Source organism: Gaeumannomyces tritici, assembly GCF_000145635.1.
Source record: "Gaeumannomyces tritici R3-111a-1 unplaced genomic scaffold supercont2.1, whole genome shotgun sequence".
In the NCBI taxonomy this organism is placed as follows: domain Eukaryota; kingdom Fungi; phylum Ascomycota; class Sordariomycetes; order Magnaporthales; family Magnaporthaceae; genus Gaeumannomyces; species Gaeumannomyces tritici.
Window position 1 is genome coordinate 4,395,776 of NW_008804545.1, and position 25,108 is coordinate 4,420,883.

The 25,108-nt window shown below is 58.4% G+C and overlaps 9 protein-coding genes across 10 annotated transcripts; 6 read left to right on the forward strand and 3 right to left on the reverse strand.

Annotated features, from left to right (window-relative positions):
• Positions 1-54: 54 nt before the first annotated feature.
• On the reverse strand, positions 55-4,330 carry GGTG_01374 (hypothetical protein). The gene is made up of 3 exons (XM_009219138.1): positions 2,587-4,330; positions 1,162-2,524; positions 55-1,080 (listed from the first exon to the last, which is right to left on the reverse strand). Exons 1-3 carry the CDS (start codon positions 3,766-3,768, stop codon positions 1,058-1,060), a joined length of 2,568 nt encoding a protein of 855 aa, XP_009217402.1. The 5' UTR covers positions 3,769-4,330; the 3' UTR covers positions 55-1,057.
• A 157-nt stretch (positions 4,331-4,487) lies between these two features.
• GGTG_01375 (coatomer subunit delta) lies at positions 4,488-6,789 on the forward strand. The gene is made up of 5 exons (XM_009219139.1): positions 4,488-4,745; positions 4,808-5,251; positions 5,309-5,502; positions 5,576-6,392; positions 6,489-6,789. Exons 1-5 carry the CDS (start codon positions 4,743-4,745, stop codon positions 6,576-6,578), a joined length of 1,548 nt encoding a protein of 515 aa, XP_009217403.1. The 5' UTR covers positions 4,488-4,742; the 3' UTR covers positions 6,579-6,789.
• Positions 6,790-6,949: 160 nt separating this feature from the next.
• On the forward strand, positions 6,950-8,314 carry GGTG_01376 (glutathione S-transferase I). Its single transcript, XM_009219140.1, has 3 exons — positions 6,950-7,093; positions 7,195-7,580; positions 7,668-8,314. The coding sequence occupies exons 1-3, from the start codon at positions 7,059-7,061 to the stop codon at positions 8,030-8,032; spliced, it is 786 nt and encodes a 261-aa protein (XP_009217404.1). The 5' UTR covers positions 6,950-7,058; the 3' UTR covers positions 8,033-8,314.
• A 64-nt stretch (positions 8,315-8,378) lies between these two features.
• GGTG_01377 (hypothetical protein) lies at positions 8,379-12,003 on the forward strand. Its single transcript, XM_009219141.1, has 3 exons — positions 8,379-8,767; positions 8,851-10,030; positions 10,112-12,003. Exons 2-3 carry the CDS (start codon positions 9,052-9,054, stop codon positions 11,668-11,670), a joined length of 2,538 nt encoding a protein of 845 aa, XP_009217405.1. The 5' UTR covers positions 8,379-8,767; positions 8,851-9,051; the 3' UTR covers positions 11,671-12,003.
• An 80-nt stretch (positions 12,004-12,083) lies between these two features.
• GGTG_01378 (hypothetical protein) lies at positions 12,084-13,328 on the reverse strand (the record flags this gene model as incomplete). Its single annotated transcript, XM_009219142.1, has 1 exon — positions 12,084-13,328. The coding sequence occupies one exon, from the start codon at positions 13,326-13,328 to the stop codon at positions 12,243-12,245; it is 1,086 nt and encodes a 361-aa protein (XP_009217406.1). The 3' UTR covers positions 12,084-12,242.
• Positions 13,329-14,677: 1,349 nt separating this feature from the next.
• GGTG_01379 (hypothetical protein) lies at positions 14,678-15,700 on the reverse strand (the record flags this gene model as incomplete). The annotated part of the gene is made up of 3 exons (XM_009219143.1): positions 15,026-15,700; positions 14,847-14,911; positions 14,678-14,772 (listed from the first exon to the last, which is right to left on the reverse strand). Exons 1-3 carry the CDS (start codon positions 15,481-15,483, stop codon positions 14,678-14,680), a joined length of 618 nt encoding a protein of 205 aa, XP_009217407.1. The 5' UTR covers positions 15,484-15,700.
• A 422-nt stretch (positions 15,701-16,122) lies between these two features.
• On the forward strand, positions 16,123-17,782 carry GGTG_01380 (hypothetical protein). Its single transcript, XM_009219144.1, has 2 exons — positions 16,123-16,863; positions 16,936-17,782. The coding sequence occupies exons 1-2, from the start codon at positions 16,522-16,524 to the stop codon at positions 17,293-17,295; spliced, it is 702 nt and encodes a 233-aa protein (XP_009217408.1). The 5' UTR covers positions 16,123-16,521; the 3' UTR covers positions 17,296-17,782.
• A 1,746-nt stretch (positions 17,783-19,528) lies between these two features.
• On the forward strand, positions 19,529-21,775 carry GGTG_01381 (MIF domain-containing protein; the record flags this gene model as incomplete). The annotated part of the gene is made up of 3 exons (XM_009219145.1): positions 19,529-20,206; positions 20,300-20,722; positions 21,587-21,775. The coding sequence occupies 3 exons, from the start codon at positions 19,529-19,531 to the stop codon at positions 21,773-21,775; spliced, it is 1,290 nt and encodes a 429-aa protein (XP_009217409.1).
• Positions 21,776-21,831: 56 nt separating this feature from the next.
• Positions 21,832-25,103, forward strand: GGTG_01382. Of its 2 annotated transcripts, XM_009219147.1 has the most exons (4): positions 21,832-22,330; positions 23,772-23,881; positions 23,955-24,056; positions 24,134-25,103. In XM_009219147.1, exons 1-4 carry the CDS (start codon positions 22,325-22,327, stop codon positions 24,987-24,989), a joined length of 1,074 nt encoding a protein of 357 aa, XP_009217411.1. In that variant the 5' UTR covers positions 21,832-22,324; the 3' UTR covers positions 24,990-25,103. The 2 variants fall into 2 exon arrangements, with proteins under 2 accessions (XP_009217411.1, XP_009217410.1); XM_009219146.1 differs by lacking the exon at positions 21,832-22,330 and having other exon boundaries at positions 22,528-23,881.
• Positions 25,104-25,108: the final 5 nt, after the last annotated feature.

Here is a 25,108-nt window from a genome sequence, read left to right on the forward strand (position 1 = left end):
GTCGCACAAGTTCAGAGGTTGAAGGGGCAGCATCCGAAGGAACATGCAAAAAGTGCTACCGATGTGTAAAAGGCCCAGGTAATGATTCCCAATCGAGCGGGTACTCATCTACTATCTCGTTATAATACTGCCGACAGGCTTGCGTTGCCTGGCGATGCGTTATAGATTGCATCGGGTTCCCTCCCGATGTCCTCCCCACCACCAAGCTGTTCGGGGCGTCGACGGGCGCGTGGTGTAGCCGACTGCTCGTCATCAACGAAAGGCCTCCCAACAGCGAGCCAAACCATACTACCCATCAAAGAGAACCAAAACGCCCAAAGTTAACTTAAAGGCCTAGGCTGGAAGAAATGTTCCTCGCCCGTGGCGGATATCCCCAGCCTACGCAAACACTGGGACATTCCGTCTAGAGCTAGTAAAACATCGCCCACAACGAGGCATACTAATACAATGACAGAAGAAATAGCAACATAAAAAAAGAGACGCCGAGGGAATAGAAGAAGTATCATAGGAATTGGTTAATCACTGGATGGGCGAAGAGAACACTCTCCAGTACTTGCATATACCTGCAATTCCCATGGCTTGTGAAGAATGCAAGGTGGGTGCGATATCGCCGAGTCGAGGCGATCGTGTGAAAGTCACGATACTGGAGCGAGTCGGGTGCTCGGTCGCGACCCTGGCAAGCCGCACCTTTGTTGTCGAAGCCGAGTCGTAGTTGCCAGTGATAAAAAAAAGATTTGGTCCGCACTTACCTACGGTATCACGAGCAATGGCGTAGAGGGTCGAGCTCGTGTCGGCTGTGACTTGTTGACGAGACCTGGAATCGACTGTTATGACGGCCAGGCGGTTCCGGGCGATGTGAGAGGAATTCCGAAGGGGAACATAAAAAATCAAGGGGGAATGATATAGGGATAGGGTCAGGGGGAAAGTCTGTTCAATATCCCAGGAGATGGCAGCACTACGGCCAGACCGGGGCAACAAAACGCGACAAGCTTGGGGAAAGTATCATCTCAACGGGGAGTAATGGGGTAACAAGGTAAGCATGGGCGTAGGAGGATGTTCAGGAACGATGCCGCTTGACGTCTGCCACGGTATACAACTGTTAGCATGCAATACGGTACAGACAATGCGGGGGGCGGATAGGCCGGAACAGCCAGAACGTACCGTGCCCGTCACTTGGTACCTCGCCGTCGTCCACCTCCCGAGCTCGCTTCCCAGTGTTGCTCAACGGCGTGGTTATGCCGTCAGCAACGGCACCGTCGTTTTCATGATCTTCCCAGTCGATCTCGTCGGCATCAAGCGGTTCCTTATGGGGGTTCTCAAAGCCGTCATCGAGGTGGTTATCGTCTGTAGGGTCCGCCGTCGCCAATACTTCCTCGAGATCAATCTCCTCGCCGTCAAGTGTTGCTGACGCACTGCTATGCTCCAGTAACGCGGCGTTGGCCGTGCCCGCTGCGGATTGCCGTCGGAGCATCTCAAATGGTTGATCTTCACCGACAACGGCTTCCTGGTCGTTGCCTGCATCCCCGGCTTCAGCTCCCGCTTCCCGGGGCTGGCGGGGCTCAGTATCTTGGACTGGAGAAGCGACTCTTGCATCGTGCTCGTCATCCTCCCAGGTTTCAAGATCATGGTCGTCAGCAGCCGTGTATGAAGGACCACCCACGTTGCCTTCAACCTCGCCTCCGACCTCGCCTTCAACTTGTCCATCAACTTCGCCCTTGTCAGAAGCCTCGAGTTCCTCTGTGATCAGGTCGTCGATCTGATCTAGCTCTTGGTCATCTGAGTCGACTTGTTGCTCCTCCATTCTGTATGTAGGCTCGGCCACTTCATCAACTTCCTCCAGCGCAGCGCCTGGGTTTAAATAGGCGTCAGACCTGCCCGAACCCTGATCCGAGCGGGTGTCTTCAACGTCCGACTCCGCACGCGTGTAGGCCAAGGCCTCATGGTGCTGCTCTCCTACAGCCTCGTTGTCTGTTTCATGGTCCCATAGGCTGGTAGCGGTTTCGTGAGACGCAGAATGACCGGAATGTACCGAGGTCCTCTCGTGGGCGTCATCGATCACTTGATCGTACGAGTCTCCAAGGAGGTCCTCGTCTTGATCCGCCACGTCCCCAGATTCATGCCAGTCTGATGCGGCGTCGGTGCGCGGAGGTGATTCTTGATCAATCTCTTGGTGTTCGTCAGGTTCAGCGTCCTCGTCGGGGTCCTGATCAGACTCCAAATCTGCGTTGCCATCCCCGTTGCTTGTGTGAGGGGTGCTCTCAGAAGTGATATTTTCGGAGTCTTCCCTCACAGGGAAATCTATGAGGAGGTAGTCCGGGTACGACACGTGGTAGGCTGACAGCCCTTCTCCAATACTGGCGGCATCTAGCAGGCTGTCGAGCCGCCGCATTGCGTTGGGGCGGGTGACAAGATAGACCAGCAGTACAACATCCCGGGCGTCTGGGTTGTCAGCCTTGACCAGTCGGTCATGGAGGTCGACTATAGCCCCGAAGGTTATCCGGTCGAGCGAGGATTTGTCCATCGTCTGTAGCAAATCGGGTCAGCGGGTGCTGCACAAACGAAAAGGGGTTTCAAGATGCCACATACATCGGCAAATTCAAGACCAAGTCCGTCAATCCGAATCAGGACGTCCTCGTCAGGAGTAATCTCGTCAGAAAGGACCTCGCGAAGGCCGGCAAGGAACTGTGATAGGGGGTGCTCGAGTGCTTCAAGATCTGAGAAGAAGAAGGAATAAGGGTCGTCTGACTTGGATGTCGAGAACAGCGAGTATGTTGTATCGCGATACCGGATCTGGACTTCGGGCCTGCTTGAGAATTCGTTCGAGCCTTGGTCGTCAATCTCGGCGACATCCATGTGCTCGAACTCTTCCTCGTAGGCTTCTTCCCGTTCTTCCCCGGAGATTGAACGCTCTTGGTCATGGTCATGGACAGACATATCTGTCTGGGCGGGGGGCATGGCATCTTCGGCGTCTGGATCCAAACCCACATCACCACCAAGACCAATATGGTCTTCATGGCCTTTCGCATCTAGATCAAACTCGTCTCCATCACCCTGCTGACTAGCGGGGCTGTCTGGTTCCTCGTTGGGTGGCGTTGTGTGAGTGCGATCGTTGCTGGATTCTGGATTCAAGACCGCATACTCCAGACCCGCAGATTTTTCTGGACTTTGCCTTTGACCATCGAGATAGGCCCCCTCGTTGTCGACTTGGTCGGGTTCGTGGGTTGGTCCAGACGGTTGAGCTACTTTGACGAAGGCCTCACCACTCTCCCCATCGTCTTCATAATCAATCTCTCCCACGAGATCATCATCGCCCGGCACAGAGAGTTGCGTGGTGACTGGAGATCTTGGGATCTGCAAACCCGAGGGAGACTCGTGGTTGTCTGGAATGCGACGAGGATCAACCTCTGAGACAGCGCCATGGGAAACGGCGGAGCCAGCAGTACTGTTGTTGTCCTCTCCAACCTCATCTTCAAGATGTGTACGATCGGCACCAACAGTGCTTTGGCGATCTAGGCGAGTATCGGCGGGGCCGGAAGACTCGTAGCCAGGCTCGTAGTCAAGCTCGTCTTCAACAGGCATGGTAGGAGCGCCGGCAGCTTGATCAGATGTGGGGTAGCCGATAAAGCCGTCATCTGCATCAAATGTGATGTCGTCGAGGCTTTCGTGAACCACCATGGAGGCATCTCGCTCGGTGGCGTCCTCGAAATCCGGGTCGTCCCCAAGCCCAACAGGAGCTTGGGGTTCTGCGGTAACCATGTCGACGGACATGATATTCGGCAGGGGAGGCCTGATTCAGGCACAAAAACAGTTCCGTTCGAAACTTGATGGTACTGCCTGTCGCTTTTGTCACTGGTCGGGTTCTGGATACCGGTCGGATGCGGTTTAAGTGTGTTCATGCATGGCGCTGATGGCCGTCGGTCGAGGAACGATGATTTGTAGGAGGATATGTTGCGAAAACGACCACGAGGGGGCTGCTCTGAAGCTGACCAGTTCTTTCGCGTGATCGGAGACAGATGATGAGGGCTAGGTTGCCACCTCAGGAGAGTTTGGGGTGCTCCCTGGTGGAAGTTTCGGGATACTCGCGGTCCGACGAAAGGGTGAGAATACGACGACGAATTTGGGAGAATGACAAAGGACTGGGGGTAGTTAGGGGGACAAGCAGGATGCGTGAAGGGCATAGAAAGAACAAAGGCGGAAGGAATGATATCAGGATTAGTCGTGAGGAGAGCCGACAAAGCAAAGATGCTGTTGACTGTAGGTAGTGGAGCGTAGAGGACCTGGTTGACGTTCTCAGGCTCGTTTTCAGATTGCCCAAACCCACCTTTCTGCCTGGGGGCGCATGAAACGACGCGCTACGGGAGGTTCATTGTCCTCCGTGTCGGCGACCCACATTTGATCTGGTGGGTTCGCTGTCCATGGAAGGCGGGCCCCTGTAGTGTGGCACGGCTGTTGCTGCCACACCCCCACCAGCCTCGTGGCACGGACCAAGCCCACATTTCAAGAGGACACTCTCCTGCCGTGTTGAAGACAGACGAGCCGGCGGTGCTGGACCGTGATTACTGGCACTTGGAGCTTTCGACCTCGGAAGCAGACCGTACTACAGCAGCAAATCGGACCGACCCCCCTAGTTTATCTTACCGGAAGCCCTCAGCAGCCGTCGCAGGTCGCTGGCAGACGGCAGACAGAACACCAGGCAACGACCATCCAGAACTAAGCGTTGGCAGCCGCCGCTGTTGGTCACAATGGTAGGGCCTCCCCGCTCCCCTGACAACAACCTGCGCGCTGGGACTGACGGAGCTGTGGGTAGGTGGTCCTCGCTGCTTCCATCTGCACCCGGGGCGGGAAGGCTGTCCTTTCAAGGCAGTTCCGCGAGATGCCCAGGTCGCGTATAGAAGCCTTGCTGGCATCGTTCCCCAAGCTCGCCGACAGCGGAACTCAGCACACGACGGTCGAACAGGACAGCGTTCGCTTCGTCTACCAGCCGCTGGACGAGCTCTACATGGTGCTCATCACCAACCGCCAATCCAACATCCTGCAGGATATCGACTCCCTCCATCTCTTCGCCCAGGTCGTCACCAGCATATGCAAAAGCCTAGACGAACGGGAGATCGTGAAGAATGCCTACGAGTTACTCAGCGCCTTTGATGAGCTCGTGACTCTGGGGTACAGGGAGAACCTCACCATCAGCCAGATCAAGACCTTCCTGGAGATGGAGAGCCACGAGGAGCGGATCCAGGAGATCATCGCCCGGGTAGGTCTGAGTCTCTGGATGCTGGCGAATGCGCTGAGTGGCTGACAAGCTTCGCAGAACAAAGAGCTCGAGGCGACAGAAGAGCGCAAGCGCAAGGCCAAGCAGCTCGAGATGCAGCGCAAAGAGTCGGCTCGAACCGGACGAGCTGGCGGTGCGCCCAGAACGCCCGTCTATCCGACCTACACTCCGCCTTCCCGCCCGACTGTCACAGATACGTACGACACGTACGAGGCGGAGAAGAACAAATCCAAGTATGGGTCTATTGTCAAATCCGGCCCCGTCCCATAGCAACAGCCAGCAGCGTGTTCTGACCAAAATCTCCAGGTTTACGGCACCAAAGGGCAAGGGAATGCAGCTGGGAAAGAAGTCCAAGACAACGGATATGTTCGAAAGGGTTCGAGGAGACATGGGTGCCGAGGTCGAGGATGCACCCCTCCTACCACCCACGTCCTCGGCAGCTGCGGCGGCAGCAGAGCCGGCAGCGGCTCGGCATTCCACAAGCGTCGACCGCGACGCCATTCACGTCACCGTCTCAGAGAGCATAAGCGCAAAGATATCCAGGGAGGGTGCGGTCTCTTCGTTTACGGTCAACGGCGACCTGAACCTTCGGGTGACGGACCCTAGTCTCACCAAGATCAAGCTTCACCTAACGGCCAACGCTTCGCATGGAGCCCAGTTCCGCACGCACCCCAACGTGGACCGCAACCTGTTTAACAGCTCCAAGCTGATTCAGATGAGCAAGGCGGATAGGGGTTTCCCGGTCAACAACTCTGTCGGCGTGCTGAGGTGGAGGTCGTCACCCAAGACTGATGACACCAGCTCCCTTCCGATCAGCTTCAATGTCTGGGTTAACAAGGGCCCCGACGGCAACTGCACTCTGACGGTTGAGTATGAGCTCACAGGGGGTGACGAGCTGAAGGACGTCAGCGTCGTGATCCCCTATTCGAGCGCCGAGCCGACTGTATCGAGCTTCGACACGATGTATGAGGTGTCGGGAGACACCCTTGAATGGTCGATCGGTACGGTGAGCGAGGAAAACGCAAGCGGCTCCTTCGAATTCGAAGCCGCGACAGACGACGAGACCGAGTTCTTCCCTATGAATATTCGGTTTTCCAAGACGACGCCGTTCACCGATGTTGATGTGAGTTTGATGATAACCTCTCGAGCTGCTTCAGGAGAACAATGCCTCCTCCCTCTGCTTGCGTTTGACTGACATGTTGGTGATCTCGCCTTTTAGGTACTGTCTGTTACTTTGGTGGAGGAGAACGAGGAGGTGACTTTCTCCAAGGATGTCAAGTCGACAGCGGACTCGTACTTGATTGAGTAGGCTGGGACTGGTTGCCATCTGCTTTATGGAATGGTGTGGCACATGGGTGGTCTGGTCTGATTTGTTCGTTACCAAAAGCGGGAGAACGTAGAACAAGGAAGGCAACGACGCAATGATCAAGACGATTACATAGACCTTGCACAATCCTTCACCATGGAAGTCCAAGCAAAAGGACCTTCCGGGCCCCCAACCTGGCGAGTGACTTGATGTCAATCGCTGTCTGACCTCGCATTCCAGACGCTGCATGCGTGATTTTAAATGCGACGTCAGGGGTGTGCCGCAGCCGAATCGGTGGTGGTGCTGACCTACGCCGTATGGATCGATAGCGCACTCGGACACGCAGGCTCAACAAACACCTCGACATCCATAAATGTTGGATTAACCTTGATTCTATCAACTAGGCTTGTTGCGTTGAACATTATAGTATCACCATTGTGCTAGGTACTACCAGAGCATCACCTTGGCCGCGGAAGTATCACCATGGCGGAAAGCAAGCCCATAATCAAGCTTCACTGGTGGGTTCCTGTCAATTGAGGTTCGGCTGCTGTGGCCACTATGTATGGGTTCCTATGATTCGTGTTAACTAACACGTCTTGGCTACCAACGCCACCAAAAGGCTCAATGGCTCTCGTGCTCAGGGAATCTTGTTTCTCCTTGAGGAGCTGGAGGTGCCGTATGAGCTGCAGGTCTACCACAGGACCAAGGACATGCTCGCGCCACCCGAGCTTGCCGAGCTCCACCCACTGGGCAAGTCGCCCGTGGTGACCATCACGACACAGGACTCGTCGGCGCCGCCGCTGGTGCTGGCGGAGTCCGGCTTCATCATCGACTACCTCTGCGACCACTTCGGCGCGGGCAAGAACCTCGTGCCGAAGCGCTGGAAGGACGGCCAGGAGGGCAAGCCTGGGGGAGAGACGGAGGAGTGGCTCCGGTTCCGCTATCTGCTATACTACCCAGAGGGCAGTCTCGCGCCCTACCTCTTCATGACGATCCTGCTCAATGGTAAGTTTCCGGCCGAGCCGTCTCACAACTGGCTTTCCCTTGTCGCTTGCTCTCGGGGGGACCGAGCTCTGACCGGCAGATCAACAGGCCTCAAGGGGTCTAGGATACCGTTTCTGGTCAGGCCGATCACGTCGGCGGTGGCTTCGCGGGTCATGGGCATGCTGGTCGTCCCCAACCTAAAGAAGCAGCTCGGGTTCCTGGAGAAGCAGCTCGAGACGTCACCCGGTGGCGGTGATTACCTCTGCGGCAAAGACCTGACGGCGGGAGACATCTCGCTGGCGTTCCCTATCCTGTGGGGAAAGACCGAGTTTGGGGGCATGGGCTTGACGGAGGCGGACTTTCCCCGAGCTTTCGCCTACATGGAGCGGCTCGAGGCGCGGCCGGGGTGGAAGCGAGCGGCCGACAAGATTCGAGAGATGGACGGCAGCTACTCTCTCTTGCCGCAGCATTGAGCCTATCAAGGGAGCTGGGGCTTCGCCTGGGGATCGCTGAAGGATCGATGCAGGAAGGCACAGCCACGGTTTGGCACCGGTGGTGATGTAAAATACGAGATACGAGTATATCTAGGTGGTACTTTGGGCAAGGCAGCGCCGGCTGATGTCAGCTTCAATCTTCGCTCCGAGACCCTCACAAAAAAGACGGCAGTCTTACAGGAGGTCCCAAAGACTGGGTAAATTTGTTAGTGCTATTTGATTAGTGGTGCCTCCATACCACATGCAGCTGAGGCAGGCACCGAAGGCCCCTCCCCCGCTTTTGGGCATCCTCTGCCTGTAGGCTTCAGGGCAGCCCCAGTGACAGCACAGCACCAGCGTTTATTTCACATGCAACATTTGCACAAGGTGAGCTGGGCCATCAGCAACATCAATTGATAGCCAGGGTGCCCCACGAATCGACTTGGCGACCCCCTTGTGCTACCACATCAGGCCGTGGGCGGCTTTTGGGTCCAGCAATATCGCACAGGGTCCCTTAGCCAAGGAACCAAAAATGGAAGGCACCGACGTAGCAACCCGCGATACCTAATTCGGCCGCCGCCAGATCTCCCGTCCAGTCCCTGCATGCCCGCATATCAGCGCCGCTGGAAGGCCCCCTTCGAAACAGGTGGAACTTTTATTTGAACCCAGGACCGAGCCGGCCTTTGATCCCAGGTGTTCTCACCTTTCTGCACACCAACCTGCATCCATGACGCCGTATGTTGTCCAAGTCCCAGACATCATCCACGTCACAAGCGGTCAGTGCACTAAACTAGCCCCGTGTTGGGCCCCAATCACAGCTCCCGGACAAGCTTCGAGTTGGATGCAAGGGGCAGCCCGTCTCTGGGGAAGCTGACTGTCTGGCAGATGGAGCCGCGGACCCTCTTGAAATCGCAACGAGGCAAGCCCAACAGGCGAGGAACGGGAGCTGACTTTGAGAGCCTGCCTAGCACAACGATATCCGCCCAACTGCTTGCCATAGCACCAGGCCAGGGCCCGCCATGGACATTGGGATCGTCATGGAGAAACACGGGGAGCCTCTCCTCAAGTCGACGTCGTATCGAGACCGGCACCAGCGGGAGGATGGGGACTGTGGGGAAGGGGTGCCACAGCCCCGGGAGGCCCGGAGCCACAATGAGCTGCCACGGCAGCCATCTTCACCTCGGCCGCCTCGGCCCGAGTTGACGGTGAAGTCTTTGCGGGAGCCAGATGCGGACGAGGAAGAGTTCGATGGTGACCAGGATGATGCGCAATCTCTGTTCCAGCCTGCCATAAGCCCAGTAGCCACCCGCCTCACTCTGCCCAAGACGCCCGCGGCTGAGAAGGCTGCGGCTATGGACCAAGCACTCGACGGCTTCTTTGGCCCCCTTGGCGCCATTCTCGAGACGGCACCAGCAGCTCCGGACTCGCGGGTGGCTAGCACAACATTCCTGCGGCTCCCGGATACCCCGCGCCAGGATTCGGCCGCTGCCGGAGCGCCGGGCAAACCGTCGGCTCTGGCTAGCGTGCTTGGCGACTCGAGACATCGCCGGGCTTCCTCGGTCGGGAGTGATGCGTTGAAGAGGCTATCCAAGGCTCTCCCTTCGATTTCGCTTCCCACGGGGTTCTTCCCTACTCTCTCTACACCCTCGTTCTTCTCGTCCTCGTCTTCCTCGACGCCCAACCGCCCCGACGCCCCTCCGCGCTCGCCATCAAGGCTACAGGAACAGCTTCAGATTCCAGCTGCGCCACTAAAGATCCAAGCCGCACCACCACAACAGGCCGCAGATCATGTGCGCCCTCCTCGGCCGCTCTCGGTCCGATCGTATAGGTTGCAGAGGTCCACGTCGGCCGAGTCGGTCCTGTTCGCTACCTTATCCCGAGTATCCTCATTCGGCGACGACGAGCGTTTTGGGAATGTTCGTGAGCAAGTCAACTCGCGCCTCAAGGCTGTTCTAGACAGCTTTGACCGGCCCTCATTCAAGATGCCTCAGCTACCAAGTAAGCCATCTCGCATGCCGTAAAGCCTCTACCCGTGATGTCGTGCCGTGGACCTGTAAGACTGATCAAGTGTTACGGCAGATTTGATATCCTCAGCTTCATTCATTAGGGGCCCATCCTCCATCGATGGTGCATTTGCCCAAAACCAAGCATCGCACTCTGTACCGGCATCCCTTACAGCAGCGGCCAGCAGGGACGGGCTGCCGATGCTCGACGCCGTGTTGGAAACTCTGGTCGGTGACATTGTGGTTTTAGGCGGCTATCGCGGTTCTGTCTTGCGTTCTACGGCGGCGCCACAGCCCCAGGTCTGGATACCCATGAAAGTCGGCCTGAACATGCGAAAGGTCAACCTCGAGGTTGGCCTCAACCCAGAAGATGAGGAAGGGATGGAAGATGTGATATTTCCTTCGGCCATGCTACAGAACATCGGGCCGGTAGACATCTCACGACGCCTCTTGCGTCGGATGCGCGAGAGCCCAAACGCCCGTGCTGGAAAGCTCAGAGTCCACGAGTTTGCCTACGACTGGCGGCTGAGTCCAGCTCGCTCGTCAGCCAGGATGGTGCGCTTCTTGGAGGGGCTCAGGTGCAACTCGGCTGGAACACCCAAGGATCAGCGTGGCGCCCTCGTTCTAGCTCACAGCTTGGGAGGCATGATAACGCGGCACGCCGTGAACCAGCGACCCGAGCTCTTTTCAGGTGTCGGCTACATCGGGGTCCCTCAGCGTGCCATCAACATCTTGGGCCCGCTGCGCAATGGCGACGCGGTCCTGCTGAACGAGAAGGTCCTCACTGCGAATGTCACCTTCTCGTTCCGGACCAGCTTCGTGTTTCTGCCCGAGGATGGGTTTTGCTTTGTGTCCAAGGACATGAAGGAGTCCTACAAGGTGGATTTCTACGACGCGGATTCGTGGGTGAAACACAAATTATGCCCGGTCGTGGACCCGACGACGCAGGTCACCAAAACTACTGGCAAGCGAAACAGCGCTTTGATTTCGCTACGAGATCTTACCAGCACGCTCTCTACCAACCTCCCCCTCCGCGGAAGGAGCGGCAGCGAGGCGAACGCAAACCGCAAACCGGCAGAGGCTGTCAAGGAGCGCGTCCTCGCGCCGCAGCTGGACTCGTCTTCGACAGCTGGCAGTGAGACGGAGACTCCAGCGAAGCAGAACCCCTCGACACCTCCCGAGGCTGGTGCGGAAGACCAGTGCGCCAGATCGTACGAGTACCTGAAGCGCACCCTTGCCGAGACGAAGCAGTTCCGGGCCGAGACGCAGCACGTGCCCGCCCTGAGCGAGGCCAACGCGTACCCTCCCATGGCCGTCATGTACGGCAAGGACACGCCGACCGTGTACGCGGTCCGCGTGGCCTCCCGCGACGTCATAGCCGGGCCAGAGGTGTACGACGACCTCGTCTTCCGCTCCGGAGACGGCGTGGTGCTCGCGCGCGAGGCCATGCTGCCCCACGGCTTCCACGTCGTCCGCGGCGGGCGTGTGAGCACGGAGAAAGGCCATATCTCGATGCTTGGAGACTTTCCTGCCGTCGCCCGGGTGCTCGAGGCCCTTCTTAGGGGCCGCAGGAAAGGAATCGGTCTTGGCGGCTCGTCTCCAGCGGCAGCCCCATCAAGCAGACGGTCGCCCTAGACTGGCTATCCTTTTTTTATGCCCAGGTGGCTTTTGGCTATCTCCTATAGACAGGATATTCAGAAGCCTTCATTTAGGACGGCAGGTGGCTGTTAGTAGGCGGAGATGAATTCACGTTTAGATCCGTATGTAAACAGTTTAACTCTAGTTGCTCGACATGAAAGTTTAGCCCCATCTAATAGAAGGAAGATACCTAAGAGTATGGTGTCGACTGCCAAACCCTAACCGCCAAAACTCAATGTTAAACGAAAAAAAAAAAAACTTTATTAAAAATGGAAGGAGGATGAGTGAACTTGAAAAAAAAACTATAGAACGTATGCCGTATGACTATCGTCAACATGGCTCTCGTCCCAATCTCACAGGACTCGGTCGCCCGGTCCTGAAGTGTCCACTCGACATGTATTTGATGTAGGGGGCAGCTTATGCAGAGATGGCGCATGTCTTTGGACTACCCAGGGCTGTGTTATCCCAGCTCTTTGTCGTTTTGCGGAGTAAAATCATGTTATGGGAAAAGCCAGATTGTTGTGAATTTGACGATATCCCCCCCCTCTCTCTCTTGTATCTTGTTTTGGTCAGCAGGCTTCCTGCGTCATGCGCAAAAACGCGGCCGCCTCCCTGAGCTCCAGGAACTTGCTGACGGCGGACCGGTGTATCATGTCGATCCTGCTCAGGCGGGCGTGGCCGCACCCCGCCGGGAGTTGCTGGAGCGGCTGCGACGGGTGGTGCCTCGTGCGCGGGACGACGCACTCGTGGTGGTGGTGGTGGTGGCGGTGGTGCGTCTTGCGCCTCTTGCGGCGGCGGCCGTTCCTCTCCTCCTCCTCCTCCTCCTCCTCTCCGCACCCCCGGCCCGCAGGCGCGGAGGCGGCGGCGGCGGCGGGCAGAGACATGACGCTGATCCGGGGCGGGTCCCAGGTCGGGAACGCGGCGCGCACGTCGTCGAGGGCGGCGCGCAGCTGCGCCTCCAGCAGCCGGCGGCGGGGTGCGGCGGTGGCGGCGGCGGCAGGCTCGAGCACCGGCGTCGCGGGGGCGGCGGGGATGATGACGGGGTTCCCGTCGTGCGGGACAAAGACGAGCTCCCGACAGGCGGGCAGGCGGGCGCGCACGAGGCCGAGGAGCTCGCGGGCCGAGCAGGCGGCGTGGCCCAGGGGCGGGTCGCGGCGGGACCCCGGTGCTGCTGCAACAACAACCCCCGGGATAGTAGCGGCGGCAGTGGCTGAAGCGGCGGCGGCGGCGGCGTCGACCCAGAGCAGGGCCTCGCTGAGGGCCAGGCGGCGGATCAGGCGCAGCTCGGCGGGCGGGGTGAGCGAGAGCACGGTGCGGAGCTGGCCGTCCGAGGCCATGTAGCCGTCGCGGGCGCCGAGGAAGGGCAGGTCGCGCTCCGGGTCGAACAGGACGCGGCCGGGAGCGAGGCCGCGCCGAACGACGGCCGGTAGCGCCGCAGCGCCTCGCGCCGGGACTCGTGGCAGGCGTGCAGCGCCGCGGGCGCGCGGGCCGTGGTCGTGCAGCCCGCCGTGACTGGCCGCTGCCGCTGCTGGTGGTGGCGGCGGCGGCCCGGAGCGTCTCTCGGTGACCCTGGCTCCGCTTCGTTGTCGTCGTCGTCGTCGCCTCCGCACCAGCGGAGGGGGACGACCCGGTCTTCCTCGAGAGCGAAGCTCCATATCTTGATACGTAATTCCGGTGGCAGTCTCGGGAAGCAGCGCTATATGTATAGCGATGGCCCGACAAGCAGATATTAGCCAAGTCATCAGGTCACATGCAAGGTATTTTGGGGAGGTAGGCAGGGATACAGGGATACATGGCGTGTGCGAAGTAGCTCGTATGCGCATGCGTCTGGAATAGGCAAGAGGGAGCTGACAAGGGAAAGAGGGCTGAACCTACAAAAGCCTGTCCGGTTGAGCCCCTGGTCAGGGGCGAGGCGTCCAAGTGAGGCTGCATCCGTGCGTCGTCTGGTGGCCCCCGAGGATCGCGGTCATTCTAACATCTGACAGTTACCGGGCCAGACGAGGCAGAGCAGACGATGGCAGTCATCTGCAATGCGGCAGGGTTTGTTATTGCGCGGTTGACTGTCAGACGCTGGGGCCAGGAGGAGAGTGGCGGGCGACCGGTGGGGGATGGTCCAGGACGAGGGGGGCGTGCCTTGCCGTTGCAGTGTGTCCAGTTCCACGGGAGGATAGACGGGGGGGACAGCTGCGCACTTATGAGAGGCAGCTCGCTGGGGAAAGACGAGACTCGTCCGAGGCGGTGATGAGGAGAGCGAAAGGTTGGACTGAGCTAGTCAAGGCCCACCCGAGACAATGAGGCTTCGCTGTGTAGGTGCCTACCCACGATGCCCCAAGTCGGGTGGTACAAAGGATGTCGGCGTACGCGCATACAAGCTTGAGGGCGACGTACCTCGAGAGGGCGCTGCTTCCACGTCGACGTACTGTGTATGCGCATATATATGTCCCTCGGCAGGTACCGAGAATATATGCGGGCTGGGCACCGTGGTGGGCTACGTGTGCCTGTTTATACATGCGATGTACATGCTAATTGCCAATGGCCGTGGGCCCTTTGATCTCCTCTGGAGGATGGTCGGTCGACCTAACTACACCGACCCAGGAGGTAGGTACCTGCCTACCCACCCGGGCGGTATGTACATGCAGAGGCACTGGCTTCCAACGCACGGTATCGAGGCATCATCGCTCCCATCCGTGGGTGGACCATACTAGTGGAAACCTTGTCGATTCCGGCGAAGCGGCGCCAAACAAGGAAACCCTAGGAACTAGGGCTGCAGAGGGAGGAATAGGGCTTGAAGCAGCACACCACACAGCATGCCGGCCTAGGTAGGAGAGGTTGAGGTGATACGGATGTCGGGTCCCGAATACCTGGTTATCGTCGCTGGAAAGATGGTGGGGATGACAACAACCGGCGTGGACATCCGCCCTCGTGTCTCTACGTGCAGTCGCCCTCGTGTGTTTGGGCGGGTGACCTCCCTGGCCTCCCCGCCAGGGCCACCTTTGGAGTCAAATCAGTCAGTGCCCGGGTGCAGAGCAGAGGCTGTAGGCTTCTTGCGGTGCTCATCGACGCTGGTCTCGAGGTTGCAAAACGGGTAGCTGCTGGCGTCTGGCACGGATGGGGAACAGGTGCGGCACACTATGGGCGCCCATACAAGCAGACGTATATATCTGCCTACCTACCTACTCGGTAGACAGGCATGGCCTGCTGCCTTCGTATCTCCTTAGGCGGCCCGTCCCTCTTTAGCCTGAAAGCAGAGCGAGCCGGTTGAGATATGAGGACGATTCTCCATCATCTATCACTAACGCAACGCCGAGTCAAGTTGGATCAAACACCAGACAGGGTCAGGTGAATAGCTCACAAACAGCAGCGGGCATGGCAGCGGGCATGGACACTAGCTCTCTCGGCGGGGTGCCCAAGCAGCGCTTTACCAAACAGACGACGAGGGCCAGTCGAGGTTGCACAAGACGGCTGCGCGGAAGGCTGCAGGCCAATCGGTCCTTTGCAGCGACCCAAAGTGGTCTGGCTGGAGTGCCACAGAGGCCTGATGCGGCCGTTACCCTGTTTGCCTATCTGTTTTATCAGATGTGCTGTCCGCGTGGTAGGATTCCTACATTTTGTCCAGAGGCCACCACCACCGGGCAGAGGTGATGGATAGGCACATAAGTAGGTCGTGCCGGAGCGGGCAAAGGGGCCCACCCGCGCCCGCGCATCGGTGATGCTGGCATGTTGGGACGGCTTTGCTCTCGTAAACACGGGCCAGGAGCCATTGCCCGTGGGCGGCCGTGTGCTCGTCAATGAGGTGCCGTGCCGAGACATTTGCGTGTCCAAGGGCGGGATCGAGTAGCACTGTTTGCCAGTTTCCTTCCCTGGGAGGCAAGGCGGCCGGGCCCGTGTCTGTTTGGCACATGTAGTGGTGGTGGTAGTGGTGGTAGTAGTGGTAGTAGGAGTGGTGCTGCTCGCTTTTACTTGTGCGTGCTGAATTGAAACATCAATGAGATGAGATCAATGGCTCTATTGAGATGGACCATAAGCGCTGACGGTAATGCGGGAGCTGAGGCCTGCGTTGCCCCAAAGAAAGGAAACTGGGGCCAAATCTATGTGGGCCTGCGGCACTGAGGCCTTGATTGGCCGACGACTGCCGCCCTTGGCTGCCTCTGCCCAATCAGCGCTGGCCCATCTGCACCCGCCTATTTCTGTGCCGCCCAATCTCACGCATCCCCGAGGCGCCCCCATACAGAGTCAACACCTAGCGCCGGGCAAGTGAGCCCTGTCGCGAATCAGATCAGTCGCTCAGCCAAATTTAGAGGGCGCTAACGCAGGGCATCTCGCCCGCATGCTGGCACACCACCAAGATGCTTCCCCCCGCCTCCTTGGCCTGCTTTGCCCGATGTTGCCCTGCAGTGCCGCCTCTGCTCTGCTCTGCCGCTGTTGCTATTCGTGGCTGCCATCCTCCATGTCATTGGCGGCGCCTGTCGCGACCCCCTCCTTCTCCTCTTGGGATTGCGAGTGTGCCAGCGCGCGCTTAAACAGAACCACCCACGAGACAGCCAAGTGCTCCCGCCTCCGGGTTTTTGTATAATTCGCTGCCCATCCCATCTCGGTCGAGTGCCGTTTTCCTTGAGTGGTCTCCATCTCGATATCTGTGCTTCAAGTTGAACTTCGGTTTCCTTGTCTTTTCCTTATCACGAACCACTTTCCTTTGCTTCCTCTTTTTCTTCTACTATCACTAGGTTGTTGTTCATTTCCCCGACTATTCCATTGCCAACTCCTGCTGCTTCCTTCCACTACTGGGAGTTTTAAGCTTGCCCTTCCTCCACCTATCTCACCACCAAGTCGACGGCTACACAGTCCAAAATGGCTCCCCAGCAGGTCAAGGAGAAGAGGCCTTCTGCCTCGGACTTCGAGGTCGACTCGCAAGACCTGCACCTCCAGTCCAAGGTGCGCGCCCTGCAGCACGTCGACGGCGTGCGGACTGGTCTCACGCTCCTATCCCTCCTCATGGGCATCGCCGTCCTCGGAGTCTCGGCCGATACCCTGCACGTCTATGACGCCACGCGTGTGCCCCAGGAGATGCAGGGGGTCCTCCCCCTGTGGCCGCAGGCCTTCAACCTGCGCCCGACTGTGGCTCTCGTGGTTGGCGCCGTATTCGTTGTCATCACCAACATCGTTTCTATCATGTGCAGCCGCATCACCATCGTAAGCCACAACACCACCCTCCCGGTACCGTCTACTCATCTCCCCTGCTAACACACATGTCCTGCTTTCCAGGTCCGGAACCGCGCTATGATCCACACCTCGCAATCTCTGGCCGCGCCTGTTGTTGGCCTCATTGCTGCTATCATCGCCATGATCTTCTTTTACGCCGTCAACGCGTCGAACCAGGAGGACACGCTCATCAGCTGGACCTGCCGCTGGCAAGCCCTCTCCATGATGGAGCGCCCCCACTTTGACACTCTCTGCAAGGAGAGCTGGGCAGGCCTGTACCTGGCCATCCTGCTCATCCCCGTAGAGGCCAGCGTGCTCGCCGCCGCCGTGTGGCAGGCCAAGCTCGAGAAGTACACAAGCGCCTACACGTACGCTAGGGACTCGCGCACCCCTAGCCCGCAGCCTCCCCGCGAGACTGCCTGAATGCTCACTCACGCTGGGCTGTGAGGCCGGTGGGCGTCGGGACGGGAAGTGGCCACGCGTGTGTCTTTGCAAGATCCGCCTTGCCCTTAGTACCACTGGCGGCTTTGTTTGAGCAATCGAGATGTTGCCCGTACGGGATAAAACTGCAGGCCGCCTATACGAGGCGTTGGGCTTTGTTTTTCACCTTGGATTTCTTCCGTGACTTGGTTCCCAGGTGGTTCGTTTAATATCTTCTTGGCTATGGTGGTTCTCCTTGGTCTATTATATCTACTGTTTATTTGGCGAACATTTTTATCTTGCTCTTGTCTTTCACTTTTTATTCCTCCCATCCTATCATGAACACAGACACAATGTGACACGAATAGGTACCTACCTAGTCGTGAATCTTATTACACGCCTGTCACATCCTAAAAACAAGGGAGCCTTTTAACTTTGGCTACGCCTCTGTTCCATATGGTCGCGGCAACACCCGCTGCATCATATTCATGGAGCTTTTCCTCCGTGAGTCTTGTTTGTTTCCCCGGCCAGGCGTACTGGTGGCTTTCCATTCTGCCCCATCCACGCGCTTCGCTTGGCGGCCCTTCATTTGATCGCTGTCCGTCGCCGGCCTGGCTGCAGCTGCCCGCGTCCGTGCCACCACCAATCCTTGGGCCTTGGTCCATACCTAGGTCAAGAGGCCGCCGGGACTAGAATCGGGGTGTCGCTATCCGCAAAGTCGACGGATCATTATGGGCCGCCGTGATGTCAGTGGCGGAATTTCTTCTCAACCAGGGCACCCTCTTCCCTGGAGTCCTCATGTTCTTGCTGCGACTGTTCCCAGCGGCTCCTTCAAGGGGCCCCAGCTCTGTCCCTCCCGTGGCATCTTTAGGACACACACACACACACACACCTGGTTCATATCACGACCTTGGGTACATTGTTCGCGGCAATGAAGGGAACCGAACCCTCACGCTGCGAGCGCATATGTTTTGAGTTTACACAATCAAAATACCACCTCCCGATAGTTCGAGTCTTCACACCTCGGGAAGTTGGGTTGTTGGCCCGCCGAAACCCTAGCATCCTGAACTCGTTCCGTTGGTCTTTCTTGAGACTCGAGGTCCGTCCTTGACACCGGTCACGAGCTAGTGGCGTCAAGGCGCGTGTGTCGGCGAAATTGTTTGGCATATTCCATGTCAAGATATGGAAAGACGCTAGGCCTTTCCACTGGGCCATGGGTTTAGCCTCCAATCTGGGTGGGCGTTTTGGCCGTGTTTGCGCAGATTAGCACGCAAGATGGATGGACTTCAGATCGGGGAGCCAACCCACAAGTGCGTCCCTCGCGCGTGGCGTCTTTCTTTTTTTCTTTACTTCGTACTTTCCTTACCGGGTCTTTGCGCCGCTCCTTTGGAATCCTCTTAGTTCCCCGGCTCGGGGTGGGCCAGTTGACAGGGAAGATATTGATTGCTCTCTTGATCAAACAAACAAGATGAAATGAATGTGTCTTGGCCACACCTTGTCACACCTCGATACCGGAGCTGCCGAGGTGTCCGACTACCTTGCCCACGTCCATCAGCCCGGACATATGAGGTTCTCGTTGCCAGCCAGCCGACCACCTCGCGCGTCTATTGAAGTACCAGGCTAGCTGCGGCACCCTCCTCACTTAGCCGGATAGGTAACCTTCACACCTGCCTAACGTCTCGCACCATTCATCTGCCTTCAGCTGTCTACTGTCTATCCATTCATGGGCCCATCGCAATCAACCGACACCTGAACGACATCGGCGATCGAAGATATCCTGGCTCTCCGTCCGTGCCCATAAACCATCATCTCGTCGGTGGCAGCCGACCACTGGCTAGCGCGCGCCTAACAGCATTGCCTTTTCAGCATTTGATCTCAACAGCGTTAGCAAATCGCCCGAGCCTCCCAGCCAGACGGCACTAAGCGACCCAGAGGCCCTCCGCTATCTTGGGGTGTCACGCATTGACCTCGGGCGAGCCCTTCTCTTTGGGTCGAGCCTCTGGCGGGCCCTACCAAAGTTGCGACCTTCCGTAGCTGGCTGCCGCCACGCCCACCCCCTCCTCACATCTGGCTCAGCCTCTGGGCACGGTCCTTTGGCGCGCCCGCCGGCCCTCCTCACTATACCGCGTAGCCCCGGCGCTCGCTGCAGATCCCCGGGCGGGCCAGGACCCGGCAGGGGGGGGGAGCCACGGAGCTAAGCACCCTTCCCATCCTGCGCTTTGAAGGCTGGAAAGCCATGGCTTCGGGACCAGGCGCAAGCGCTGCTCCCACGCCTACCGCAGGGGCGGAGGCTAAAGGCGGGGGAGGCGCCAGCAGCAGCAGTGGCGGTGGCAACAACTGCAGCAGCAGCAGCACTAGCACCAGCAGCGCCCATATTAAGGGCCCCGGGGAGCCTTCGGGCAGGCGTCTTCTCTCTCCAAGGTCGCTTAACCTGTCTTTTGCCCAGAGGAAGAGCGTGAAGCAGAAGCAGGGCCAGGAGAATATAGCAGAGCAGAAGCAACAGCCACCACCAGATCAGCATCGGCGACAGGTGTTGACGCACAAGCCTCAACAAGAACAGCAGCAGCAGCAGCAGCAGCAGCAGCAGCAGCAGCAACGAAAGCAGCAGGCGGCGGCGACACAGAAGGAGCCGCACAGTAAGCAAACCACCATGGCGTCCGCCAGGCCCCAGAGCACAATGATAGTCGACGGCGACTACCGCATGCTGCGGGACATCGACCGGCCGCCGCCCGGCGACCCAAGCACGCGGGTCCAGGCGACGCAGGGCAAGGCCGACATGGCCAAGCGGAGAAGCACCTATTTCGAGGACCAGTTCGCGTCGACAAAGAAGGAGAAGAACGCCGTCGCATCGTCGCTGACGGAGCGCGTCCGGAGCGAGGCCCTCGTGATGGTCGAGGTCAAAACAAACGTGATGGTAGGTCGAGTTTTTTTTTTCTGGTTGGTTGGTTGGTGTTTTGCAACTGGAACTATCTATACTGACAACAGAAACACACCGCCAAACACACAGCTCGACGACGAGTTCACCTTCATCACGCAGCTCTCGTACAACCTCTCGCTGCGCTTCCAGCGGCCCATGTCTTCCGTCGTGGTTTCGATCCAGCACGGGGCGTGCATGATGTTCGCCGGCACCTTCGACTCGGCCTACACCATGACGATCCTGGCGCTCCCGTCGCAGGTGCAGCCCACGACCAACAAGCGCAACGCGGCCCTGATCCAGAGCTACATGGAGGAGGTGCTCGGGGTCCCGCCGGCGCGCGGCCTGCTCCACTTCGTGCCCATACCCGAGGAGAACGTGGCTGTCAACGGCAAGACCATCGCGAGCGAGATCACGGAGCTGGCCAAGGAGGCCGGCGTCGAGCTCGCCGACGACGAGGACTCGGCGGCGAACAAGAGGAGGTCCAGGATGCTGCGGAATAGGCTGAGCGTCAGGGTAAGTGGGACAGCGTCCGTGCCAGTGCAGAGACATCTCCCCGTCTCTTCCTTGTCCGTCATGGGCAGCGTCTTTCCACCCCCCCCCCCCCCTGCGACATGGACTAACAAAAGGCAGCAATCGATGGGCAACTTCAACAAGCCTTCGATGCAGGACATAACTCCCCCGACCAGCGCGTCAGACACTGCGCCGCCCGTGCCGGCGCTGCCGCCCATCCCGTCGCCCCCTCCGGACCAGTACAGCCACTCGCCGCCGGGGCAGCCCCGGTCGAGCCCCACGGGCGGGCCGGGCCCGGACAGGAAGGCCGGCCGCAGAAAGAGCTTTGTTGCCAGCATCTTCGGCCGGCCCAAGGAGGGCGAGGCCCCTCCGGTGCCGCTTTAGCGTCGCCTAACCATATTGGTTTCTCCTCGCTCCTTGCTTCCTTGCCTCGTTTGATCCCCCCCAAGTCGCCCTCTCTCACCCATACACGCTCTCCGATCCGGATAGTAACCGGCACGCCACATCGCCACCTCTTGGCCATGCGTAGTTTGTTTTGCACGCCACGCTCCTTAATAGGCACACGTCCAGACAATTTTTTTTTTGTTTCGCTAGACAGTCCCCTTCATTTGGCCCATCTCCTTTGCTCTTCTTGGTCCTGGAATTATTCAGATTTTTCACATTGAGGGATGAGATATCCCGACGTGGCAAACAGCTTTGGGCTTTTTTTTTTATCTATTTATTTTTAGTTGCAGTTGTGCTCAGGGGGAGCTCACCATCTAGGAATTCGCGTCCACTTCGCCTACAGCTGAGGGGGTTTTGTTTTGCATGGTGATTTCTGGGGAGGGAACGAAAAGTAGAATGCCGACTACGATATATATGATATAGGAAACCGCTTCTACCCACAGCGAGATATCACTCTGCCCGGTCAAGATGTCGAAGAAGGCGACGAAAACTCAAAAAGTAAATCGCACCGGAGGCAAGAAGAACCTTGCGGCTTCGAGCCTGATCAGAACTGGTGGGTCCGAGTGGATGTCTGTGCACGTGCCGCTCCCAAAGTGCTCCAAATGCCTCTAGCGCTATTGGGGCCCCACAAACGCACCTCGACACGGCAGTGGCATCTCCCCTTTGGGGGAAAGTTGGAAGTTGTAGAAGTGTCGCCTGGCTTCCAATTTACCTCGTCAGCTAACCTGGCAGCAACCAATAAAGTACCTCGGCGCTTCGATCGAGGCGTGCGCCAACAAAAGTTACACGGCCGTCCAACAGATCGGCGCCCGCCAGTTAGTTGCGGACAAGTGCCGGTCGACGACCCATTCTTTTGTCATCTCCAGTAGCGTGCGACGCAGCATAACTCGCTGAGCCTGACACTCGAGGTACAGCCCCTGGCTAATATACACCGAGGGGTACCTCCCCTACCTACACCTCAATATCCCTCGTCCTTGTCTGTGCCACACAGCCATCGCCGTCTGATAGCCCGCCCCCGTCTTGATCCTGCCTCCGCTCAAAAACTCCCCATCTGTCGGCTGCTTTCGTTCTGTCCGCCCCAGATCTCGCGATTGACCGACGGCGACGCTGTTCACGGCATCCACTCATCCTGGAGAAGGTTGCCCCAACCGGCCGTCGCTGATGGAGGTGAGTCGAGTTTTTTTCTTTTTTCTCTCTCTTCGTTTATGTGATCCTGCGCCGCATTGCCTGCCCGACTGCTGCCTGCCCTTTTTGCCCGCCAACGCCCCTGGCTGACGGCAGGCAAAGTAGTCTCGCCGTCACCGCTGCTTTCACCACGACGGCTCCATCCATCTGCCGACGAGTGGCATCCATGCATGGCATTGGCCACTGGAGGGTACCGGCAGCCCGGATCTAAGTCTGGACCCGGATCTGGACCTTGATTCTTCGCCTTGACTTTGGTTCTTCGCTTTCCCTCTCTCCCTTTCTCCCCTTTCCCCGCCCTCCCCTCCCCGTTCCTCTCCTGCTCGCTTTCTCTTGTGCGCCAACTGTCGCCCACGAGGCCTGATATCGGTCCCTTCTCGGTCATGCCCGTTTGCCCGTCCTTCTGGCCTCGTGTTCTTCGTCTATGGCTGCCGCCTGGTGCCAGCTTCACAACAACACGCATGTCTCTCTTGCTCGTCGTGTCATGGGGCCAAACGCTTGCTCAATCGCCCGCCCCCTGACCACTCGGATTTCCTCCGTTATGCTTCTCCTGTTCTCACCGGTGGCTTCTGCAAGCGTTCTTTGGCCCGGAGCCCTCTCTCCCCACGCGCCGCCCTCGAGTCCGCTCCTATGGTCTCTGTTATTTGTTTTTAGTTTTGCTTTATTGCCCTCGCTGTTGTGCTCTCCAGCCAGCCCAGCAGCAGGGGACATGGGATGAGCCGCCCCCTGCACCGTTGGGCACAAAGAAGGAAAGCTACGTTGGTGCCCTGAGAGCCTGGGCTGGTTGAGTCAACCAAAGCTGTCCAGCCGCGGTCCGTCGCACTGCTGATCCGCATCCTGGCCTCCCGGCCTGTATCACCGTAAGATGCGAAACATCACTGCACACTGCCCTCGCCGGTGGAAGTTTGTCAGACTCATCACAGGGGCCGCCCGCCGCCTCTTGGTCGCTGCTTATGAGCCTGTCTACCTACCCATCTACCTGCCTGCCCTACGTACGGCTGCTATTTCGTCATGGTCGTGCCGTGCCGTGCCGCTGTCTTCCTCTCGTTCTCTGCTTTCTTTGTGTTGTTTGTCAGCCCTTCTTTACCACACGGGGCCCCGGCCCTGTAGAAAGTGGCCATCCGCTCCCCGGGGAGGCGGTGAATACGCATCGTGCTTTTTCTCTCGTAGCTTTCTTTTCTCTTGCCCTACTGCCTTTCATCCTGTCCCGTTCTGGCTTGTGGCCCTTTTTTTACCCTTGCCCTGTCTGGGGGTTCTAAAAATCCCCCCTGTTGCCTAATCACTCTTGGAGCCGGACGTGTTTGTCATCATGGCATCTGAGGATCTGCCCACTGCGTCTTCTCCCACAGCCACATCACCACGTCGCGCCGAACCCGTCAGGTTTCTTAGTCTAGCATCGCTAAATCTTGAACGCATTCACGAGCAGAACCGACAGAGAGTGCAAAGGAGAGACGTCGGCAGCACGCGGCTGCCCGATGAGCCGATAGATGCCTCGTCCAAGGGCAAACCACGGCTTTTGCTGATGGGACAGCGAAGGTGCGCCTCTTCGCCCCGAGTCCTACGCCCTGGCCCTTTTGCGTTGTGGTGTTCGTCGCTGACACGAAGCTAGGAGTGGGAAATCCTCGATATCGAGTGTGGTTTTCCACAAGCTACCACCAAACGAGACCCTGTTCCTCGAGTCGACGGCCCGCATCCAGAAGGACTCGATGGCGTAAGTAATCTGTTTCGCACCAGAGGAGCATGCGTTGCCGGTCGCTGACATGGCAATATTGAAATTGATCCCATCAGTTCCTTCATGGACTTCCAAGTGTGGGACTTTCCAGGGCAGATCGACTACTTTGACAGCCCAAACTTCGACATGGACGCGATATTTGGCGAGATAGGCGCTCTGATCTGGGTGATCGATGCCCAAGACGACTACCTGGAGGCGGTCGCGAGGTTGAACACGACCATCCTCAACCTGCAGCGGAACTACCCCAACATCAACATCGAGGTCTTCATCCACAAGGTCGACGGCCTCTCGGACGACTACAGGCTGGACATCGAGCGGGACATCACGATCCGCATCCAGGACGAGCTGTCGGACCAGGGCTTCGAAAACGCCCCGGTCCGGTTCCACCTAACCTCCATCTACAATCACAGCATCTTCGAGGCCTTCAGCAAGGTCATACAGGCGCTGATACCGCGGCTCGGCCAGCTCGAGGCCATGCTGACGGCGCTATGCCGCACGTGCCGGTTCGAGAAGGCGTACCTGTTTGACATACTCAGCAAGATCTACATCGCGACCGACAACGCGCCGGCCGACATGGCGTCGTACGAGATCTGCTCCGACTACATCGACGTCGTCGTCGACGTCCTCGAGGTCTACGGCACATGGAAGCGCCCGGCCGACTACATCGAGCGCCTAGAGCAGGACCAGCAGCAGAAGCTCGAGGACCAGGTGGCCTGCGGGTGGAACGAGAGCTGCATCGTGCTGGCCGACGACGACAAGCCCATCATGCTCCGCGAGGTCGACAACTGCCTGGCCCTCGTGGCCATCATGAAGGAGGGCACCTACGACAAGATGCCGCTCGTCAACATGAACGTTGACGTCGTCGTCAAGGGCCTGACAGAGTTTTTTGACATCACCAAGCCGAGGAAATGAGGGGTGGGTGGGTGGATGGTCCGTGGTGGCACGGGGGAGGCGATCACGGGGTAGATTAATGCCATGACGTAGGACGGGAGGGAGGGAGGGAGCACCCGAGGTGGATCAAACCGCACAAC

Coding starts and splice junctions, on each gene's coding strand:
- GGTG_01377 (XM_009219141.1), top strand. CDS start 9,052: ATGGACATTGGGATCGTCATGGAGAAACACGGGGAGCCTCTCCTCAAG. Junction 10,031..10,111: donor CAAGATGCCTCAGCTACCAA/GTAAGCCATCTC, acceptor GTGTTACGGCAG/ATTTGATATCCTCAGCTTCA.
- GGTG_01376 (XM_009219140.1), top strand. CDS start 7,059: ATGGCGGAAAGCAAGCCCATAATCAAGCTTCACTG. Junction 7,094..7,194: donor CCCATAATCAAGCTTCACTG/GTGGGTTCCTGT, acceptor CGCCACCAAAAG/GCTCAATGGCTCTCGTGCTC. Junction 7,581..7,667: donor CATGACGATCCTGCTCAATG/GTAAGTTTCCGG, acceptor GCAGATCAACAG/GCCTCAAGGGGTCTAGGATA.
- GGTG_01382 (XM_009219146.1), top strand. CDS start 23,655: ATGGCATCTGAGGATCTGCCCACTGCGTCTTCTCCCACAGCCACATCA. Junction 23,882..23,954: donor TTGCTGATGGGACAGCGAAG/GTGCGCCTCTTC, acceptor ACACGAAGCTAG/GAGTGGGAAATCCTCGATAT. Junction 24,057..24,133: donor ATCCAGAAGGACTCGATGGC/GTAAGTAATCTG, acceptor TGATCCCATCAG/TTCCTTCATGGACTTCCAAG.
- GGTG_01375 (XM_009219139.1), top strand. Junction 5,252..5,308: donor TCCAGGAGATCATCGCCCGG/GTAGGTCTGAGT, acceptor CAAGCTTCGCAG/AACAAAGAGCTCGAGGCGAC. Junction 6,393..6,488: donor CGCCGTTCACCGATGTTGAT/GTGAGTTTGATG, acceptor CTCGCCTTTTAG/GTACTGTCTGTTACTTTGGT.
- GGTG_01374 (XM_009219138.1), bottom strand. CDS start 3,768: ATGTCCGTCGACATGGTTACCGCAGAACCCCAAGCTCCTGTTGGGCTT. Junction 2,525..2,586: donor TTGGTCTTGAATTTGCCGAT/GTATGTGGCATC, acceptor GATTTGCTACAG/ACGATGGACAAATCCTCGCT. Junction 1,081..1,161: donor GGTACCAAGTGACGGGCACG/GTACGTTCTGGC, acceptor ATACCGTGGCAG/ACGTCAAGCGGCATCGTTCC.
- GGTG_01380 (XM_009219144.1), top strand. CDS start 16,522: ATGGCTCCCCAGCAGGTCAAGGAGAAGAGGCCTTCTGCCTCGGACTTC. Junction 16,864..16,935: donor TGTGCAGCCGCATCACCATC/GTAAGCCACAAC, acceptor CCTGCTTTCCAG/GTCCGGAACCGCGCTATGAT.